The sequence below is a fragment of the Alosa sapidissima genome, chromosome 18 (genome assembly GCF_018492685.1).
Source record: "Alosa sapidissima isolate fAloSap1 chromosome 18, fAloSap1.pri, whole genome shotgun sequence".
Taxonomy (NCBI): Eukaryota; Metazoa; Chordata; class Actinopteri; order Clupeiformes; family Clupeidae; genus Alosa; species Alosa sapidissima.
In genome coordinates this window covers 3,854,707-3,876,882 of record NC_055974.1, presented here as the reverse complement: position 1 = coordinate 3,876,882, position 22,176 = coordinate 3,854,707, and the positions used below count along the sequence as shown (strand labels likewise).

Here is a 22,176-nt window from a genome sequence, read left to right as displayed (position 1 = left end):
TGCTTAACTAGGCCAACTCTCTCTGTGTCTCTCCATTCTACAAGGATATAAGGCACAATCCATCCAACTTTCTATCCATTCTCTTTAAACCATTCACTCATCCACCCATTAAACTATCCACCAACATCTATTAAGCAATCTGCCTATCAACATCCATTACACTATCTAAATTCAACTTTTAAACTATATACTAATTCACTATTAAATAATTTAACTATTTAAACTACTCAACTATTTAACTATTTAACATTCAACTGTCAGTTGTTATCAACTATGACTCCTGCCAACTGTTTCCAAATAAAAGTTTGTTTTGCATTTTATGTTAATATACAGTATATTTATATTTTCATGCACTGGTAATTTCCTCGAAATTACATTTTCTAGTTAATATTATTTTTGTTTGCAAGATTGAATAGAGGGTCACCATGATGGGTAAAGGACTTGTTCTTGAAAACTTTATGATGGAAGGTCTCAGTGTTGCTTTTTGCCAGATGGAACCAAAATGTAGATGCCCTTTTGTCGATGTCAAGGAGTAAAGGGAACCTCCCCAACTCTGTACGAATTGCTAGGTTGGAGGTTGTTCTATGAACACCCAAGATATTTTTACAGATTTGTAGGTGGAGTACTTCTGTTGGACTTTAGTCCCACTGTTTGTAGTTCAGTCCATACAGTGGCCCCAAACAGTGTTGCCAACTTAGCGACTTTGTCGCCATATTTAGCGAGATTTCAGACCCCCCCAAGCGACTTTTTTTGTGAAAAGCGACTAGCGACAAATCTAGCTACTTTTTCGGGCGTTCTTGGAGACTTTTTGAGACTCTGATGTGATGGCATGTAACTTCCCTTTTTACTCTTCTGAGTGAGCAGTGAGTTCGGCTGTGCTGTGTAAGGGTCTCAGCGCTGTTTCGTTTGTGAATTAGGCCTACCCTACATCGAGTTCGCCCAAAGCGTTGCCCCGTGATTGGCCTATGTAGTATCAGCCCATGTTATCCACGGAAGTAGATGTTCTATAGATCTAACAGCTCAGACAACGTTATTGGAAGGTGCAGCAACTTCGGGTGAGATTACAACCAGAGTCAACGAGACGAGAGCAATGATGACAGGGAAACAGGGAGACGCTTTCCAGCACCGTTCAACAAAGGAAAGTAGGCTTCAGACTTCAAGATGTGCAAAGCAAATGCAGCAGTTGGGAATAGGTTGAAAATTACTGATTTTCAGCCACTTAATGCTCATTCTGGTGTAGCCATACAAGATATACAGAAGTGTAAAGTGTATCAATTACCCTAATATACAAGCAACATCATTCACAAGCAGATAGTTAAAAATCGAGCATACAAGTTAGAAAAACCTAAAGCATTCGTTTAGGCTATGTAGCCTCAATGTTGTCAATGCAGGACAGACTGTCGGCTGAGGGAAAAATAATTATTTCGGTCTGTCCGAGTGACATTAACTAAATAAATCCAAAATATAGCCATTGTCGTAAGGTTAAATTGTGTGTAGCCTATAGTGAAGTTATAATCAGACTTCAAGCTGTGCAAAGCAAATGCAGCAGTTGGGAATAGGTTGGAAATTACTGATTTTCAGCCACTTAATGCTCATTCTGGTGTAGTCATACAAGATGTACAGAAGTGTAAAGTGTATCAATTACCCTAATATATATTAAAGGAGAATTCCGGTGTGATATTGACCTAAAGTGTATTGAAACATGATACCGAGTGTGAACGTATGTCTCATAGCCCATCTCGGCCTGTCCCCTGCACTCCAAAATCTGGCGCTAGTTAGCCGATGCTACCAACAGCTTTTTCAATAGTGGTGCTTTCGGCATCGGGCTAAAAATAATTCAGTGGAAATGCATGGATTCCAGTTTCTTCCAGTAGCAGCAACTGGAATCCATGCATTTCCACTGAATTATTTTTGGAATCTGATCCCTTATCATACCTGTTCATTCTTACTCGTTGCTCGACTTATCGTGACTAAATTCAAGATGGCTGCAAACGCTAAACTTCATGAAGATACTGTCTGTATAAATCGTCTTGTAAGTAAACTACCAGTGCTTTTTCAAAGTTCTCAATGTCTCGTTTTAAATGTCAGGGCCCTCGGAAGTCTATCAATGAAGTGTGGAGATACATTGAGCCTCGTAAATGGGTGTAAAACAGTGATTTATTTGCATGGCTAGCCCGATGCCGAAGCACCACTACTGAAAAAGCTGTTGGTAGCATCGGCTAACTAGCGCCAGATTTTAGAGTGCAGGGGACAAGCCGAGATGGGCTATGAGACATACGTTCACACTCGGTATCATGTTTCAATACACTTTAGGTCAATATCACACCGGAATTCTCCTTTAAATTAAATATATTTAAATTAGGATCTTAAAGTTGCCTATTTGAGTAGGCCTAGGAGAAAAGCAAACAGGTGTAAAGGGAAATTAAAGGGCCATCACCGTTTTGTTTTGTTTTTTGGACGTAATTGATATGCAAATTAGTGGCCCCAAATTTCACTGCCATAGAGGGCAATTGGCTTGGAGTCAATTATCTTAAGCCAAAATTTAGTGGGTGGATTGAGCTTTTGAAGCTGCTTCTTGAAGCTGTCCTAGATAATTATAATTAGTTGTTTCCTTAATGACAGTTTCTTCAATTTTGAAATTGTCTTTTTTAGATGTTTTTGGTTTCTTCTGGGAAATCATTATTTTTGTTTTGTCAGTATTAATTGGCAATGCCCAGTTTGTACTGAAAGTGTGTAGGATGTTGAGACTCTCTTGCAGGCTTTCTTTTGATGGCGATAGAAGCACAATATCATCTGCAAAAAGAAGACACTTTATATTTGTGCTGTCAAGTACAAGTCCAGAACCTGTTGAACCGTCTATTTCTTTAGCCAGTTCATTAATGAATATGTTGAACAGTATCGGGCTTAGGCTGCATCCTTGTCTGACTCCTCTGCTTTGTTTAAAAAACTCTGTTCTCGACTTGTTGATTTTTATAGAACATTTATTTTGCTTGTATATGTCTTTTATAATGGAGTAGATATTGCCTCTTATATCACTCTCTAGGATTTTCAATAACATGCCTTCGTGCCAGACAGTCAAAAGCCTTTTGGAAATCAACAAAACATGCATAAATCTTTCCTTTGTTTGTTTTCTGTACATACTGTTCTATAAGTGTGTTGATAGTGTAGATGTGATCTGTTGTCCTAAATTCTGGAAGGAAGCCTATCTGACTTTTACATAGAATGTTTTTATTCTGTAAAAAGGTAAGTATTCTTGTTTTTAAGATATCACAGAATATGTTACCAAGAATGCTGGTCACACAGATCCCACGATAATTATTTGGGTCCATTTTGTCGCCACTTTTATGCACTGGTGTGATCAATCCTTGGTTCCATATCATGGGAAAGTATCCAGAACTCATAACAAGGTTGAACAGTTTGAGGATTGCTTGTCGTGTTAGAGATGTACTATGTTTTAGCATTTCTGTTGAGATGTTATCAATTCCATAAGCTTTTCCTATTTTTAATGACTTAATTTAATACTTTACATACTTATACTTATTTTAATTCAGCTTAGGTGAGTCAAATATGTTTGATTAAATGCATGTCAGACACCAAACAGGACGAGGACCACAAAAGCGTCACGTTCAAAAGTTTATTTAAGGGTTGGGGGTAAAGGGGGTTCCGGGGGGGGGTACAGGAGTTCCAAGAGTCTGCGTGTGTGTGTTCCCCCAGTAGCCGAACAGCGATGGCAGGAGCTGGATGATCCGGGAAGTCCTGGGGGAAGCACACACACAACAGCAATTGAAACGAAGCAGCAGTACAGTCAAGGACTAGGCTGTATTCGTAGAAGAGGGACGGAAGGCAGGTCAAGATTACCGGGGCTGGAGGACACAGAAGTAGTCGAGCGGGTCTGGGATCACAGGCAAAGAGTCAGAGGCGTTTTCCAAAACAGGCAGGTAACTGGTGCTGGTTGCAGTGCAGCTGGTAGGTTAACGAGGGTGAGGCAGAGCAGAGCAGGAACAGGTGGAGGTCATCAGACTTCAATCAGCACGTGTTACCAGGCAGAGAGAGAGCTCATGACAGAACCCCCCCCCTAAGGGACGGCCCCAGAAGTCCCCAAGAGTGACACCACGTCGGGAGGGCGGAGGGGAGCCGGTGGAGGGCTAGAATTCCTCCGAGCGGTCCGAGTGAACCTCCTCATCCTCGGAGGGAGCTGGAGGGTCGTGGACAGAAGACGGGACAGGTACCGAGACAGGGTCAGGCACAGGACAGGAAGCCGGGCGGGCAGGACGGTTAGGGACCCCTCTGGGGCGGCCCCTACGGATTGCAGGTTGATCAGGATGCAGACGGTGGAAGTCGGCGATGAGTGTCCGGTCCACAATCCGACTGGCTGGCACCCAGGTTCTCTCCTCAGGTCCATAGCCCTCCCAGTCGACGAGATACTGGAGGCCCCTACCTCGCCGTCTGGACCGAAGCAGGCGTCGAACGGTGTACACAAGCCCACCGTCAACGAGGCGAGGAGGAGGAGGAGGAAGCGGCACGGGGACCAGCGGGCTTTCATGCGTCGGCTTGACTTTCGAAACATGGAAAGTAGGGTGCACCCTCATGGAGGTTGGCAACTGGAGCCGGACTGCGGTTGGGCTGATGACCCTCTGGATGGGGAACGGGCCGAGGAATCGAGGTGCCAGTTTACGCGATTCCACCCGCAGTGGGAGATCCTTGGCTGACAGCCACACCTTCTGGCCAACACGGTAGGCGGGTGCCGGCGATCTTCGGCGGTTAGCCCCAGTGGCATAGCTGACAGCTGACTTGAGTAGCGTGGCACGAGCTTGTGACCAGGTACGACGGCAACGGCGGGCATAGGCGAGGGCAGACGGGCAGGACACATCTCCTTCCTGGCTGGGGAACAGGGGGGGCTGGTAGCCATACACACACTGGAAAGGTGACATACCAGTGGCAGAGCAGGTGAGGGAGTTGTGAGCATACTCTATCCACATCAGTTGTTGTGCCCAAGCCTGGGGTTTGCGAGAAACCATGCACCGCAGCGCCTTCTCCAGCTCCTGGTTTGCCCGCTCGGATTGACCATTGGACTGGGGGTGGAACCCAGAGGTGAGACTCACTGTGGCCCCTAGAAGACGGCAGAACTCCTTCCAGAATGTAGAGGTGAATTGCGGGCCTCGGTCAGAGACAACATCCCTGGGCAGCCCGTGTAGACGGAAGACATGATCAAGAACAGCCTGGGCAGTCTCTCTGGCAGATGGCAGTTTAGGGAGGGGAATGAAGTGTGCCATCTTGCTGAACCGGTCAACCACAGTGAGAATGACCGTCATCCCACCTGATGGTGGGAGGCCAGTTACAAAGTCCAAGGAGACGTGGGACCAGGGTCGTGTGGGCACAGGCAAGGGCTGGAGTAAACCAGCGGGGGGCCGAGTGGAGGACTTGTTCTGATTGCAGGTGGGGCAGGCACGGACAAATTCTCGGACATCCCTTCTCAAAGAAGACCACCAGAAGCGCTGGGCAAGGAGATGGCAGGTGCGGGCGGAGCCCGGGTGGCAGGCAAGGCGGGAGTTGTGTCCCCACTGTATGACCCGGGACCTCAAATTCTCTGGGACGAAGAGACGACCGTCTGGGCATGCACTGGGACTGGGATGGTCACGGAGGGCCTCTTGAATTTCCTCCTCGATATCCCAGGTCAGGGCAGCTACGACGCAGGGATCGGGCAGAATTGATGCAGGTTCCTGGGAAGGGGCGTCATCCTTATGAAACTGACGGGAGAGAGCGTCCGGCTTGGTGTTCCGAGAACCTGGGCGGTATGACAGGGTGAAGTTGAATCTGGTGAAAAACAAGGCCCAGCGGGACTGTCTGGGGTTAAGACGTTTGGCATTGCGGATGTATTCGAGGTTTTTGTGATCGGTCCAGACCAGGAACGGAACTGTGGACCCCTCCAGCCAGTGACGCCACTCCTCCAGGGCAAGCTTGACAGCCAACAGCTCACGGTTTCCAACATCATAATTGCGCTCTGCAGGTGAAAGCCGGCGAGAGAAAAATGCACAGGGGTGCAACTTGTTGTCCTCCTCTGCCCGTTGAGAGAGTATGGCCCCGACTCCCACGTCTGAGGCATCCACCTCGACAACGAACTGCCGGTCTGAATCCGGCATCTGGAGGATGGGGGCAGTGGTGAACCGGGCCTTGAGGGTATGAAAGGCTGTGTTGGCCTCTGGGGTCCAGAAAAAGGGGTGTTTGATGCTGGTCAGAGCTGTGAGAGGAGCGGCGACGGAGCTGTAGTTCCGGATGAATTTCCGGTAGAAATTGGCAAAACCAAGGAATTGCTGCAACATCTTCCTATTCCCCGGAACTGGCCAGGAGGTAACTGCCGAGACCTTTGCGGGGTCCATCTGGATATTGCCTTCAGCGACGATGTATCCCAGGAATGACACAGTCTGAGCATGGAACTCGCATTTCTCCGCTTTGACATAGAGCGAGTTCTCCAGGAGCCGCCGAAGAACCAGCTGGACATGACGGGTGTGTTCGGACAGAGTTCTGGAGAAAATTAAGATGTCGTCCAGGTACACGAAGACGAATTTATTCAGCATGTCCCGCAGCACATCATTCACCAGCGCCTGGAATACCGCTGGGGCGTTGGTGAGACCAAATGGCATTACCAGGTACTCATAATGGCCGGTGTGGGTGTTGAATGCAGTCTTCCACTCGTCACCCTCCCTTACTCGCACTAGGTGGTAAGCATTTCTAAGGTCCAGTTTGGTGAAAATAGTGGATCCCTGGAGCAACTCAAAAGCAGAGGTGAGTAAAGGCAGAGGGTACCGGTTCTTCACTGTGACATCATTCAGACCTCGATAATCAATGCAGGGGCGAAGAGAACCATCTTTCTTTCCCACGAAGAAGAACCCGGCACCAGCAGGAGAGGAAGACGGGCGGATGAGTCCAGCTGCCAGGGAGTCCCTGATGTAATCCTCCATAGTTTTTCTTTCAGGAGGGGATAGTGAGTAGAGGTGACCTTTGGGTGGAGCAGTCCCAGGGAGGAGATCAATGGCACAGTCGTACGGACGGTGTGGGGGCAGAGATGTGGCTTTGGTCTTGTTGAACACCTCTCGGAGGCCATGGTAACATTCAGGGACATTAGAAATGTCGGGGGCAGTGCTGGGAGGTACTGAGCCGGGGGGCAGCGCGGCAGCACGCAAACAGGTCAGGTGGCAGGCATTTCCCCACTCTTTCACAGTTCCGGAGGCCCAATCGAGGTGAGGATTGTGGAGACGGAGCCAAGGGTAGCCCAGGATTAGGGGTTGGCCTGGAGAGCTGAGCAGGTGGAAGCGGATGGTCTCTCGGTGGTTTCCTGACACCATCATTGAGATGGGGGCTGTGACGCTGGTAACTGTGCCAATTACGTGACCGTCCAGGGCCCGGGCTGGAACAGGAGTGGACAAGCGATGGCTTTCCAAGCCCAGCTGACGAGCAAGTCCTGTGTCAATAATGTTTGCTTCTGCGCCAGAGTCCACCAGGGCTGCCAGGGTGTGGGTGGAATCAGACAGGTGAAGACAGACTTGGATGAGGGGTTTACGGCTGATGGAGGGCTGAATGTTCATTGAGCTCATCCGGATTCCTCCTACATCTGGTGAGCTCCGGCTTTTGCTGGACAGGTGGCGACTCGATGACCATCACCACCACAGTACAGGCACAAGTTGGAGGTGATGCGTCGCTGGCGCTCTGCAGGGGTTAGGGAGGCGCGGCCGATCTCCATCGGTTCAGACTGGTCCGGCTGGCTAGATGGTGTGGCAGGTGCGGACAGAAGGGCAGTTGGAACACTCCGTGTGCTAGTGGATGGACTCTGGCGCCCTCTCTCACGACGGCGGGCCTGGATCCTGCGGTCGATGTGGACAGCCAGAGCAATGGCTTCATCAAGAGTGGGAGGTTGATCATGGGAAACCAGCTCGTCCTTTATGTAGTCCGCCAGGCTGTGGAGGAAGGCATCCACCAATGCTTCCATGTTCCAGGAGCTCCGACTTGCCACAGTTCGAAAGTCAATGGAGTAATCCGCAACAGTCCTTCTGCCTTGGCGAATACTCATCAGGATCCGAGATGCCTCGGCTGTTGTGGATTCCAAATCGAATACCTTGAGCATCTCCTCTGCGAATAGGTTGAAGGTTGCACATGCTGGGGTCTGGCGCTCGAACTCCGCCGTTCCCCAGAGTCGAGCTCGGCCCGTCAGGTGAGTGATCACGTAACCGACCCTCGCCCCTTCAGTGGCAAAAGTCCTGGGTTGCAGGGTAAACTGGACACGGCAGCTCGTCAGGAACGCCCGTACCTGGGTTGGGTCGCCGCTGAACCGCTCTGGATTGCCGATCCTGGGTTCTGGGGCTCCGGCAGCCACGGCAGCCACGGCAGCAGTGGACTGGGCAGGAGACTCGGGTGCTGGGCCGGTGAGCAGGCTGGCTGGGGCTGGGCCGGTGGGAGCAGGCAGAGGAGAAAGGTTGGTGAGAAGTTGAATGATCATTGCAAGTTGTTGCTGTTGCTGCTGGAACTGCTGACGCTGTTGGTAGCCGGCTTGAAGTAGGGAGGCAATGTCAGCAGTGTTGTGGTTGGCCTCTCTCTCTGTCTCTTCCAGGCGTTGCATGGCGGTGGGTGGTTCTGGTTCGTCGGTTTCCATGCTGGTTCGACCGTGCGCTGGGTCCATGTTTGGTCAGATCGTACTGTCAGACACCAAACAGGACGAGGACCACAAAAGCGTCACGTTCAAAAGTTTATTTAAGGGTTGGGGGTAAAGGGGGTTCCGGGGGGGGGTACAGGAGTTCCAAGAGTCTGCGTGTGTGTGTTCCCCCAGTAGCCGAACAGCGATGGCAGGAGCTGGATGATCCGGGAAGTCCTGGGGGAAGCACACACACAACAGCAATTGAAACGAAGCAGCAGTACAGTCAAGGACTAGGCGGTATTCGTAGAAGAGGGACGGAAGGCAGGTCAAGATTACCGGGGCTGGAGGACACAGAAGTAGTCGAGCGGGTCTGGGATCACAGGCAAAGAGTCAGAGGCGTTTTCCAAAACAGGCAGGTAACTGGTGCTGGTTGCAGTGCAGCTGGTAGGTTAACGAGGGTGAGGCAGAGCAGAGCAGGAACAGGTGGAGGTCATCAGACTTCAATCAGCACGTGTTACCAGGCAGAGAGAGAGCTCATGACAATGCACTTTGGGCAGCCGTGGCCCACTGGTTAGCACTCTGGACTTGTAACCGGAGGGTTGCCGGTTCGAGCCCCGACCCACTGGTTGAAGTGCCCTTGAGCAGGGCACCTAACCCCTCACAGCTCCCCGAGCGCCGCTGTTGTTGCAGGCAGCTCACAGCGCCGGGATTAGTGTGTGCTTCACCTCACTGTGTGCTGTGTTTCACTAATTCACGGATTGGGTTAAATGCAGAGACCAAATTTCCCTCACGGGATCAAAAGAGTTCACTATACTATACATATATAGTTTGTTTTGTTAGTTGGGATCTGTACTGATTTACCCCCTTTTACTGATTACTCCATTTTCTGTTTATTTCCTCTTTGATGCAGCACACATACCAGTAAAGAACAAAAGAACAACTGAATTGAAACATTAAAGTTCACTGGTGTTGCACCGAAACCTGCCATCTCCGTGTCATCACTCCATACCATTGAGCCTTCTGACCGAGGCTCTGCCTGCTCACCACACATTCACTCTACCTCGTCCCACATCGCCCCCTACAGTTCCTTCAGTTAGAATACTGTTGGGTTGTGGAGGTTGGCATACTAGAATAGAATACTGTTAAAATACTGTTGGGTTGTGGAGGTTAGCACACTATAACGTTACAGCTACTTGTCAATATGGACTTGTCGTGCAAGGCAAGTATAACTGTATAATTATAGGCTGTTCATCTTATTGACTCCGACACAGAACCCACCCCCCCTTCACCTACCACCACAAATACAATTCAATTCTGTGGGAAACACTGCCTTCCATTATCAGACCCTTCATCTTATCCACGACAAATAAATAGTCCTGTAGAATAGAGTATTGTTAGAATACTATTGGGTTGTAGAGATTAGCACACTAGAATAGAGTATTGTTAAAATACTATTGGGTTATGGAGCTTAGCACACTAGAATAGAGTACTGTTAGAATACTGTTGGGTTGAGGAGGTTAGCACACTATAACATTACAGCACAGGGTAATCCTAATTTTATGGATCAAATGTATTCCAATCCAACTCAAAAGTTTTGAACACCACAAAGTGAAGGTTTTATCCAGATCCAAGAATAGATTATGTGATCTAATCCAATTTCAGGATCCTTGTTTCCCTTTGAACAACCCATTTTCAAGATTTGATCCAATCCGATAGCCGAAATCCGGTAACTGAAATCCGATAACTGAAATCCGATCACGTTTCTTTTGAACAATTGGGCCCAAACAATCAAAGCATATGTAAACTAAAAAGCTATGCTACCTCATGTTAATTTTGCTCGGACCCCGTTAATCACCGCTTGCGGTTATATTTGTTATTACAACACTACTACAACCAATCAATTAAACCTATACCAGATAACTTTCAGGAGCAAGTGCAACCAGTCAAACTTTTCATACATTTATAGGCTTAATACTGCACATTACAGTGAACACGTTTTTAATTATTTTACCAGGGATATGAGCCAAAAACAACAAGAACCCCTGAACTTGGAAAACATGAACGAGAACTAATATTATTTTTGTTTATCTTTGGCTTCCTAGCACAACCTCCAAGACATCCAGAAGCTTATCTTTCCTGGCCCTGCTTTCCCTCTCTTGCCTTTCCTCCAACGCCCTCATCCCTCTGTAATGCAGTTCCTCCCTTTCTTGCTCCGCGTTCTCTCTCTTGTCTCGCTCTTGTCACCTTTTTGCCTAAGCCAGTGTAAGGGTAGCCAGCTGGTCCATAGCTATGCAGTACGTACGTTTGTAAACCTCCCTCCCGACGCCTCAAGAACAGTTCTGGCAGACCCGGCTGCAGAGAGTAGTGATCGCGAGTTAAGACCCAGCTGTGTTCCAACATTAGGCCTACCTTACCCCATAAGGCTCTTACATGCATGTGGCTAACTGCTGATAACATTGCCAGTCTAACAAATATTATCTCCGCGATTGACTTTGTTGACTTTGTGATAAAAACTAATTTGCATGCATGAGTAGCCTATTAAACTTAATTTGCGCTGTGGTGTTGATAATGCTGCTAACCTTCAGTGAACACCGAGCTGACCGGTCATTCTGTGCTGCAACAATCTTGAATTGTTCTGATTCAAGCAGAGTGGAGGTCTGCATATTGGTGTGTTTTCTGTGTGTGCACACACACTCACCTGAGCTCCCTCCAGCTGTGCGGTCCAGGCTGTAGGGGTTTCTGGTGAGTCCGTAAAGGCGGTTGTGGCTCTCGATCCACATACAGAGCTCCGGGGTGTTGGTGACCCCCATAGGAATGGCCCCTGCTCGCTTCAGGTAGGTCACAACTGGCGCATCCACACTGGCCAACACCTTTGCCCTGGAGACCAGGCCAGCTGCGTGTGGCATTCCTAAGAGGGAAAGGGTGGAGGAAGTACACAACACTGCAAGGTAAACTGTGACTAATGTGATACTAAAGGCTCTGGTATACTCTTGTGCACACAGTTGCACAAAAGTACACTTCTCATGCTTTTCAACATGTTTCAGCAAACTAAGTAAACACATCCATGCCTGTGACTAGCCCTGTTCTTGGCATTCCTACGAAAGGAGGGGTACAGTACACTAAAAGACAAGATTAGTGCTATGTGTTAGTGTGACGTTGTTGAGAGTGACACTCAGTGTAACATATCTAAATGTGTGTGTGCGTGTACCTTGCACGGCGAAAGACTCCTTCACGGAGAGTGGGACCCCAAGCAGAGGGAGTCGTTCAGCCAGGGCCTCCTCTCCTCCTTCAGTCTCTTCCTCTATCAGTCTGTCTACCTGAGCAGCCTCCTGCAGAGCAGCAGAGAACCTGGGAGGGAGGGAGGGAGAGAAAGAGAGAGAATGAGAGGGAGGAAGAGAGTCTGCCTATCTGTGTCTCTGGTTAAAAATCCAGTCACATACAAAAATTAGCCATATAGTGGTGTGCAGTAGCCCGTTGATAGCCCAAGCCCATTAATATTTGCACTACTTGGATTAGCGGTGCAGTATAGTTAGCTCATGTGGACTGTTTCAGGAGTTGACGGAAGCTAGTGGATGACTGACAACATATGTTTTGATGTGCTTTGTGCAGGTGTGCCCATATCTTTATTATTTTATTTAAACACATTTGGTCAGTTTAATATCTATATGGAGAGAGTAGTTGAAAGGGGCTAGTGGAGGACTGACTGCTTTAATAAAGTCATGACAAGCTTGTATGATTGAACTGAAAGAGAGAAAGATGCTCTAATGGCAGTTCCTGGACATGGGTAACAGCTTATAAAGTTGGCTACCTGTGCTGTGGGTGTTAAGTTATGTTGTTGTGATAAACCTGTAGCCTACCACTGCCATACATGTTGCAACACACACACACACACACACACACACACACATACCACACACCAAAGAATGGGGATTACCTGAACTTGACCATGGCATTGAGTAGAGGGTTAACCTCCTGGATGCGGTCAATGTAAGCCTGGACCACATCAACACTTGACAACTGCATACACACAATAAATAACAGTCTGTAGTACAAGATGATACATGTTGTGCACACTCTATTTGCTTCTCACACTTTTCAACATTTTTCAGCAAACAAAGCAAACACATGCATATCTGTGAAGCCTTGTGCATAGGCCGGTTCTTGGCATTACTTAGAGGAGAGGGGGTATAATCCAGGAAAAGGACAGCTCTCATTTTGAAGCCAAAAATAGAACTAATTGTAAAATAATTTTGTTTAGCATAGGACTTTTAGTATGTTATTCTGGACACCTCATAGAAATTATTTAAGCTGCCAAAAATGCTTTTACAATTAGTCTGTCGTAAAACGCTACTTTGCCTGGACTAGTAGGCTACAGTGTACTGCAAGATAGACAGTGATCGATTTACTGAGCTCTATGCTTATGTGAGTGTGACAGTAGGCTAACAACGCATTATGTAATAACTTGACAGGTCTAATACATTGTCACGTCATTAGGCTAAAGCTGGAAGCCAATGTAATTCAGTCCTTCCAGGATTTCTTGAGATTGTTGCGATCTAAAATGCCTGATTTCGCGACAACTTTTGCAATGGAAGTTGCAGTGTTTTCAGCTGTTTGTTGCGAAGAAATTGCGAGAGGAAGTGAAAATTGCAAAAATAGTTGCGATTTTTTTTTAAATTATTTTTTAATTGAGAATAATTAAGGTTAGTAAGACCAAAATTACACTGATCATCTTGATGCTTATTAAAAAGCATAAGTAAAGGTAAATAGTAAGGGTTACAGAAAATCAAAGTAGGCCTACTTTATTTGTGTAAATACTTTGACTGGGGTAATTCACAAAGCAGTATAACCTTTCGTAGAACTGTTCAAAAAGACAGCCCCAGAGCCCCAGACAGAGATGGCATAATGTCATATGTTTCAATACATTCATATGTTGTAATTCATATTAAGTTCATATCTTTTTAATAATTCATATTCTGTGACTTGCATAATTACTAATAGCCAACTAAGTATCTAGTAATTTCATATTGATTTAAACTATTAGACTACACTTTTCTTTAATGTTATTACATTGGTGGTGTGTAAGTCTAATTGACTGCCTGCCACTTTAAGGACGTGAGAGTAGCGTAATAACATATCTAAGTGGATTGGAACGCTTGCATCTCACTGTGTTCGGCTACGACTGGAAATAACTTTTTGCATAGTGCATTACGATATGTGGATAGAATTCGGGATGTTTTTTATGTCATTAGTTAAAATAAATGTTTAAAAATAACTCGTATGAAATCATTCTTGGATCATAGAAGAGGTAAATGTCTTACAATGTTATTAATTTATATGATTTTTGTAGCACTGCACTACACAAACTGAGCCAACAAGCTAGCAAACATGACACGAGCTAAAAGGACATCTCCAGGTGTAAACGTTTGTCGATGGGTTACATATTGTAGCCTACTCAAATGTCAGTAAACCAAGTAGGCCTTAATTAACTTACTTTCATAGCTTAGGCAGGTTAGCAACACTAGGTTGAGATGACAGATGCAAGTAAAGCAGATCATTAACGTTAGCATTCTATTTATGGTCATCAAAACTGCAGAGGAGTGAACAAGTTATAGGGCAGTCTCTGGTGTCTGCAGGGGTGAGTGTGGCATCTGAGTCAATATTCTGCGCGAGGGGCTGTTGTGGTAGGTGAAATTGAACCATGACGATTGGTCAAATTTGCGAAAAAGATGCAGTGTTTGGACAAAATTGCGAGGTCGCACAGAATTCACTTGGATTTGCTGAATTTGCGTTAATTGTTGCGATCGCAACATCGCGAATTCCTGGAGGGACTGGAATTTGCTGCCGCTGGGTGCGTCTAGATTTCTAGGCTAGCATTTTGTAATAATGTGCCAAATTTGGTAATAAACTGCTTGTTTATTGCAAAACACAATTTAAGCAAGGTCGTAGGCACATAAAAATAGACCAGACTTTGTCCTTAGTCAAATAGTGTCGTCACTCGTCACTGGCAGTGCTAAAAGTGTAATTCCAGCCAAAATTGACCCGGGTGTTTTTCTGCATTAAAACACAACATCAAATGTGGAGTGGAGACATTTTGCCTCCGTGAGACTCATGTTCGAAACCCAACAAAACCTTCGTTGTTTTACTTTGACAATTTCCTGTTTGCAGAGCATTTTGTGTGGATGCTTCAGCAGACATACATTATACAGGAACAGGTGATTTCGATGAGAATTGTGTAGCCTACAGTAAAAAAAAAAACTTTATGATGCAAACCTCTCTCCGACGAATTTTCTTTGCAAGTTGCGTAGCAGACAGCTTCAGCAGCGGGTTGGTGACTGGAGGGACTTTGGTAGGTGCACCAGCGGTCGGTCTTGGACTTAGCAACCAAAATATAGCATATAACACGCCCATGAACGCACGCCTAACCCACACTTGCAATCGTTCGAAGTAGGTGAGCGCCATGGTGGCGATGTGTAAACTTCGCTCAGATGCTTTAAGTCAGGAAAAGCCTCTAACTGTTAGAGTCTAACACATTCTGCTCAGGCTGAACTGTCTAATATAGAGCATCACAGTCCCGCCCCTCCTCAGAGAGAGCTTAGTTTTCGGTGTTATACGGTAACTGGCTTTCATGTTAACTGGCTGGACTGTTTACTTTGCCTCTTGAGTTAACGTAACCGCCTTCTCTGGTGTGTTCAGCTGATGATTTAGCCTCCGATACCTGGCCGCAGATTCGTCTGTTTAACTGAAGTTCAAATGGACATGTTTGTGATGCTGCACTTTGTTGTTTAATAAAGCTTTACAACACGATGTGTCGACGTTGGAAGTGTCAGGACCTTCAAAGTATAGCCTAGGCTTAATGGTTTTTACGTTTCACTGACTGCTGGTCAGGCTGCCCGCGGCCACCTAGTCTATCTTCAGCCTAAATTGAGGAAGCATTGCTGGTCTAAAAATGCATAAATTTAAAAAACTGTGGCGAGGATTGAACCCGGAAAACATTGTCAACGCATCAACCTGTTGAGCCACATATGCAACTTATCACTTCATAAGAAATAAATTATTAAAATATAATCCAATACATCTCAAACCTATGTTAACATGTCAAAACACGAACGTAAACAGCCTAGGCTTACGTGTATCTTGTGATATTTGATATTACATATCTTTTGTGATATGTAAAATGAAGACATAGACTTTTCCTGCACATTGTGCGTTTCAATGCGTGGTGCACGTTCGTTGTGATATGCATCAGGTTAATATGCAGATTATAGTTCTAGTTTTGTCATTCGAGTTCGAATCTCATAGTTGAACTTTTTTATTTTATTTATTTGCTGGCGTTCATAATAAGACACTTCAAGTAGAGGCGGCCACAGCCTGGCAGCAATCAGTGAAACGTTTGTAAACTGCATGATACTTTGGGCAACATTGCAAGATAACACAGTAGTCAGTCACCATAATCCGCTGTGTTAACCTGCCAAACACAATAACATAGGTGACCTCATAGTAGGCCTAGTATTACCAATTTCGCTGAGAAGTGTCAACTGGTTAGTGGCGCAAGCATGTTGGTGTCAGGTTATCATGCAAGCAGTTTAATTTAGTAGGCTAGTGGTTCGAGACCCACGTGGAGTTTATTTAGTTTTATTTAGGGACCGTTCGTTATTTATAAACGGGGCCACCGGAGGAAAATAGGGGAGGGTCATGTCCAGGGATGAAAGTAAGCCGGTACTGGCCGGTACGGAGTACCACTAAAATATTTGGAGAGGGTACGCCGTACCGGAAAGAAAACTATACTGTCTCTGAAAAATATAGCACTTTCAGCATGACAACACAACTGCTAACGTCAAATTACCAGAAGCAACACGTTTCCCCCAAAATATATTTCATATACATCGTTCTGAACTGTATCTGAATTGTGTCTAAACCTCCCGTGCAGCTGAATTGTGTCTAAACCTCCCGTGCAGCTGACGTTGTCTGTTGTCGACAGACAACGAGCAAGCTATAGCGCGCGTACAGTAGCCTACAGTAATTGCGCCAACGTGCACTGGTATCCAAAGTGTTTTAGCAGACGGACGTTTCTTGGAAAGTCTCCCAAATAAAAAAAACATACAGGCTAAAGAAAAATATGTTGATGTTTCAATAGCCTATTCTGGTTTTATGTGTGCAGTGTTTCGCTGGAGAGACAGGAGACAGACAGTGCGTGTACGGCTTAACCAGATCTTGCGCAGCAATAATGAAAGTGTTTTAGCGGACAGAAGTATGTTGCAGTCTCCCAAATAAAAAGGCATGACTCAAAGAAACGTGTTTCATGATATACAGTAGCCTATATAAAAAAAAATTGATTGGAAGTGGGAGCGAGCAGAGTAACTAGGTTAAATAAATAAATAAATGTTGAAATTAAGTGTTTGCAATTTATTCATAATCAAAAACAGATGCAGGTGGGTTAAAGAGTGATACTAGAGTGATAAGAAGTCCTAGTGAATGCTTGATAAGTAGACTATAATACAGTAAATAAACAAATAAATAAATAATAAATAATTAGGCTAAGTGAAATTTTCGGCGCGCGCTCTGGGCGCGCATTATAACTCTATATCATAGTACCACCAAGAAATAAAAACTACTTTCACCCCTGGTCATGTCTTTTTATTCTTTGTTGAGGGGAGGGTCACCTAACTTTTTTTTGTCTAGGAGGGAGGGTCACCCATCCTTTGTATTAATGAAAACAGCAAAAAATCAAAGTGGCTTGTTTGATTGTTGATTTCTGTCGCCATATAACGTTCTCTTTCGTTCTATAGCTCTGTCAACATTGAACAATGAAAATAAGGGAGATTTCCCAGGTTTCTCACGCAAAACACGGAAAATGTCAACATTCGTCCCCATTAACGTTGGAAGGGTTGGAGCAACAAAGTAGCCTACTTTATTCACGCCTAACAGCCTATATCCATTTGGTCAACTTTATCCAGCCCTAAAAAAGTTAAATTTAACTTTGGTTTACTTGTAGTTTACCGTGTAGCCTAACTTTAAACAGTGTGCATGCTTAACATAAAGCATACTTGTGCTTCATTCATCCACACATCCAGCTCCTAACGTTTTGACAAGCATTTCTACCAATTGACCTCGTTCCTGCCCATCTCTAGCTTTGCTGTCTCCATCCTTTCTGTTTTTGTTGTTTGCAAAAAAAAAAATAGTATTTATTGGTAACCAGCAACAAGTGCAATTTGTTAATCGCTGTCATTCTCTCTCCTGCCAACAAAAATGTGTTACGTTCCAAGTAGCAGTGCGTAATTCTGCTTCATAAAGTTGAACAAATACATTTGGTCATATAAATAGCCAGTTTATGGTCTACAGAGTTGGTAAGTTATGGTAGGCCAACTTGGAGTGAATATACAGGGGGAATTCTTTGTCTAGCTGAGTAGCATGGCAGGTGCGCACGTAGGCATAGCCTACGGCCGAACACTGCAAGCGCTAATGAATCGTGCTCTCACGACAACCACGTCGTTAACTTAAATAGGCCTAGGTTAACATCACTCTGAGTTCGCATTCAAGCAAGCAAAACGATGATTTGAATACATATGTTTCACTGGAAGGGCAAGGGGTAACAACAGGACAACACAGAGACAGGCCAGAATGCAGGACTAATGTTATGAGAGTATTACAGTAATATGGGATATTCTACGGGAAAATATTAAAACGGCAAGACAGCGGGGAAACGTTAAAATGATAAACCCGGAAAAAGTTGGCATGTTAGGTATTTTTCGGTCCCTGTGATTATTTGTGAAATTGTGCAAACGGCCTTTTCAAGTCATTTGAGAAGGAAGGAGTGTAGCAAGCTCCCAAATTGACGCTCGTCTGAAAAATTGAGTTTTGGATAATGTTCAGCTTCAGCAGCTTTACAATGACTGAGGAAGCCTAGAGATGAGTCCATAGCAACAAGTTCATGTGTTGAATTTGTTATTACCCAGTGTGCTTTGTTGAATGGTCTCGATGCTTTATTGTTTTATTTCATGTGAATACTTACTAGAGGAGTAACTTTTCAAGTAGGCTAATGCAGTTGCAGGAAGTGTGCATTTAGTTTCCATGCTTATTGTGTTTCCACAACAATGTTAGTGAGTAAATCTACTGAAATGGCCACCATCTTGGTGAAGTGTGATGTGTAAGATCAGAAAGCAGAGGTTGGTTTTACGGCAGTAGATATGTTGATGTGTTTTCATTGCGCGTAAGAGCGTGGGTGGAAGACATCGACAATTGGCTGGGGAGGGTCATGTCATTTTTGAAAATGCTGCTGGAGGGTCGTTGAAAATTATATAGCAGGCAGGGGAGGGTCATGCAACTTTTAATCGAAGCACTCAAAATCCCTCCGGTGATCCCGTTTATAAATGTAGTGGGTAGGGTGGTTGAGACAGGAAGCGCAGCTTGAAGGCCGTCCCACTGACGCTGATTATTTGGATCAGGTGGTACCAGTAGCGCTCGCTTCCTTTTAAATGTGGAGTGAGATGCGGACAGGAGAACAATAATGCGGTGTGCGTTGAAGAGTAAGCTTTGTGGAATAAGCTGTGCAAACAGGAGAACCTCGGCCTGGTGTCTGTGCGTATGGTGACCAGTAAATGGTACACGCAGTTTCAAGTCTACTTTGCTCGCATAATAGCGAGTAGTGAATCCACACTGGTTTGCAGCAACAAGCAACGCTGATGCTGGCGAGAGTGTGCACAGCTATTAGTCATCCACACTGGTATAACTTTATTGGTTCGTCTAATTCATCTTGGCTGGTCTTAAAAACGAGGATTGCCTTCGTCTGTCCAACAAGCCACTGTTTTATTTCAATTAATGTATGTATGTGCCTCGGAAACCTACCACATCTGTTGAATGTTTACTGGGAACTTAGGTGGGCCTAGGGGGAAGCCTGCTGGTGGTAACCTGTTATCTTAAATGTTTTGTTTGTTTCTTTGTCTGTTTGTCTGCCAGTCATTGTAATACGTGTTCGGCCTGGCAATGGTGCAATATTTCTTATGGGGACAGTGCTTCGTTTGCAGTGCTCACTAGTGTGAAGTGTGAAACGCCGTGTCTGTGTGTACGGCCCATTTGGTGTGAAGTGCCTCTTGCAGATTGGAGTGTTTTTAGATTGTGTATGTGAAGTATTTATTAATGTATTTGACTTTATACACTGTAACTCATCTGGAAGACCTATTCATTCGTTGTTATTTATTGTAGAATTTCATCCACTGTTGCCTATGTGGAACATTTTGCTTGTCCTGATTGCCGATCAGTGTATTTATAGTGTCTGTCTAGTGTCTAATAAATGTATATTTTTTGATTACATCAGTTCCATTCCTCTTCCTTCATTGGACATAACCTGCCTAGATAGTTTGAGGGAGAGCTCTGTTTGGTGGCCTAGCTTAGCTATACAAATTGCGAGCTTGAGCACCCCCTGGGGGTCAAATAAATAACGAACGGTCCCTTATTTGGTAGCATATTCATGCAGCGCATGTAGCCTAGGCACAGACCTCTCAAGTCTCACGCATTGAGCGTGAGACACACGCATTTCAATGACTCCACACGCCACACATGGCATTTCTCACTCCGAAAAATTATTAACTTGCCCGCACAGAAATTTCTAAGGGCTTTTACAAACGTGTCACACAACGTTGCTGTCTGTGCGCTCATTCAGCTCAGAGAGCTGCTGTTCAGTTACTAACCTATCGGCCAATCAAAAAAAAGGATTTCTCAACCAATCAGGAAATAGTTTTGTTTTGATGTGGGTCCGCAACGTGGAGACTGCTGGTCCGCGGAGTCGTGGAGTGAAATTAGGCCAGGTGCTTCGTCTGATAAATTTGCTGCGCAGTTGATCCCGCGGACCAACAAAAAAAGAAAACAAACGTTTCTGCTATCGACGTCATTAAACATGGAGCCATACAATAAAGTGTTGGTAGGCTATGAGCGTTCATTCAATGCAGGCGTCTGCGTGAGAGAAACTGAAACTAATCGATAACGTTGGTATCAAAGCTCCGCTTCAACCTGTTGAATGCTATTTAATTGTTTAACGACACTTAATAGAACAATGTTGATTTTTGGAACTTCCATAGAAACAGAGCAGAGATTGTATAACACTGAGTGTAGTTTTATTGTATAGCACTGAGTAATGTATAGTCGAATTTGAATATAACGTGGCCAAAAGCTAGCCTTCTTTCTATCTGTTAAAGATCAACAGATCAGTGATTTACGCCTATCTATCTGCTCGCCAAAAAAGCTGGTATTGTGTTTCCTGAATCCTTACATTCAGGCATTCAAATTAACTTCATTTAAAAACATGTATTTTTTTTCTCCATTTCCTACCAATGTATGATGCTTGCATGAGGGAAACATCCCAAAACAATAGCACCCATATCATTCTTGCTGTTTTGAGAAGTATTTTTCTTATGCAAGCATCATGCAACCATGCAAAAGCAATGAAACTAATTATATCTTACATTAGTAAAGCAGTCCTCTGATGTGCATGTCACAAAACATTTAAGTGAAAGTGCATGTATAACAATATAGGCATAATAACAGTGTTGGGAACGTTACTTTAAAAAAGTAATTAGTTATAGTTACTCACTACTTGTTCCAAAAAGTAAATGAGTTAGTAACTGAATTACTCTATGATAAGAGTAACTCGTTACCAGGGAAAGTAACTATTTGCGTTACTGTTACAAAAAAAAAAAAGTTGCTATATGTCTCACTCCTTGCAAACTTCAAAACTTGAGAGCCCTGCTAGGCTACTACAGACAACCTGACACTTCCAACGCCGACACATCGTGTTGTAAAGCTTTATTAAACAACAAAGTGGAGCATCACAAACATTTCTATTTGAACTTCAGTTAAACAGACGAATCTGCGGCCAGGTATCAGAGGCTAAATCATCAGCTGAACACATCTGCAAAAGAAGGGGGCGGTTACGTTAACTCCAGAGGCAAAGTAAACAGTCCAGCCAGTTAAAGGAATTATCCGGAGTAAAATGCCCTTTAGATCAATTTACGGATGATTGGGAGTACATACGTTGAGTTGACATCAAAATCATGTCATTCGGATGTGTTTTGAGAAAGTTCGATTTTACCGTTTTTAGTCAAAACTCGTTAGCCTGGAATTGACCAGGGCAAGTCATTTTACCGCTACAAAACGCTATTTTTATACCTCTTCTACAGTTCCAAACAACATTACACTTACGTGGTAGTGAGTAGAGGGTCCCTAAAGCCGAACCGAAGTATCCCGAGGTCTTTATGTGGTCGGATAGAGAGTCCAGAATGAATTTCATCAAGCCAGTACCTTTCCGGAAATGTTACTGCTGCAGCTGGCGTCTTTAGGGGAAAGTCCGTAGGAGTCGATTGCCAAGTGTGGAGTAACACGCTCTGGAAATTCACAATTTCGTCGCCGTTTTTTTTTTTTTTTTTTTAAAACATAGGCCAGTATTTCTTTCGAAATTGAAATGAAGTTGTATGGACTGGACTATGTTTTTTTTTTTTTTTTTAAAAACGGCGACGAAATTGTGAATTTCCAGAGCGTGTTACTCCCATAGACAGTAAAAG

The 22,176-nt window shown here is 44.8% G+C and overlaps 1 protein-coding gene and 1 long non-coding RNA gene across 2 annotated transcripts in view; one reads left to right on the top strand and one right to left on the bottom strand.

The window, feature by feature from the left end:
- The window catches only part of LOC121689781 (fatty-acid amide hydrolase 2-A-like), a 49,345-nt gene extending 34,130 nt beyond the window's left edge, over nucleotides 1-15,215 (bottom strand). Inside the window, exons 1-4 of the mRNA XM_042069895.1 lie at nucleotides 14,897-15,215; nucleotides 12,561-12,643; nucleotides 11,835-11,974; nucleotides 11,325-11,534 (exon numbers count right to left, since the gene is read on the bottom strand). Coding sequence (XP_041925829.1) covers nucleotides 11,325-11,534; nucleotides 11,835-11,974; nucleotides 12,561-12,643; nucleotides 14,897-15,085 — 622 coding nt within the window. The 5' untranslated portion in view covers nucleotides 15,086-15,215. The remainder of the gene's footprint in view (nucleotides 1-11,324; nucleotides 11,535-11,834; nucleotides 11,975-12,560; nucleotides 12,644-14,896) is intronic.
- Nucleotides 13,056-14,760, top strand: LOC121689794. Its single transcript, XR_006024875.1, has 3 exons — nucleotides 13,056-13,139; nucleotides 13,483-13,486; nucleotides 14,493-14,760. It is a non-coding gene; the product is annotated as an uncharacterized LOC121689794 (long non-coding RNA).
- Nucleotides 15,216-22,176: the final 6,961 nt, after the last annotated feature.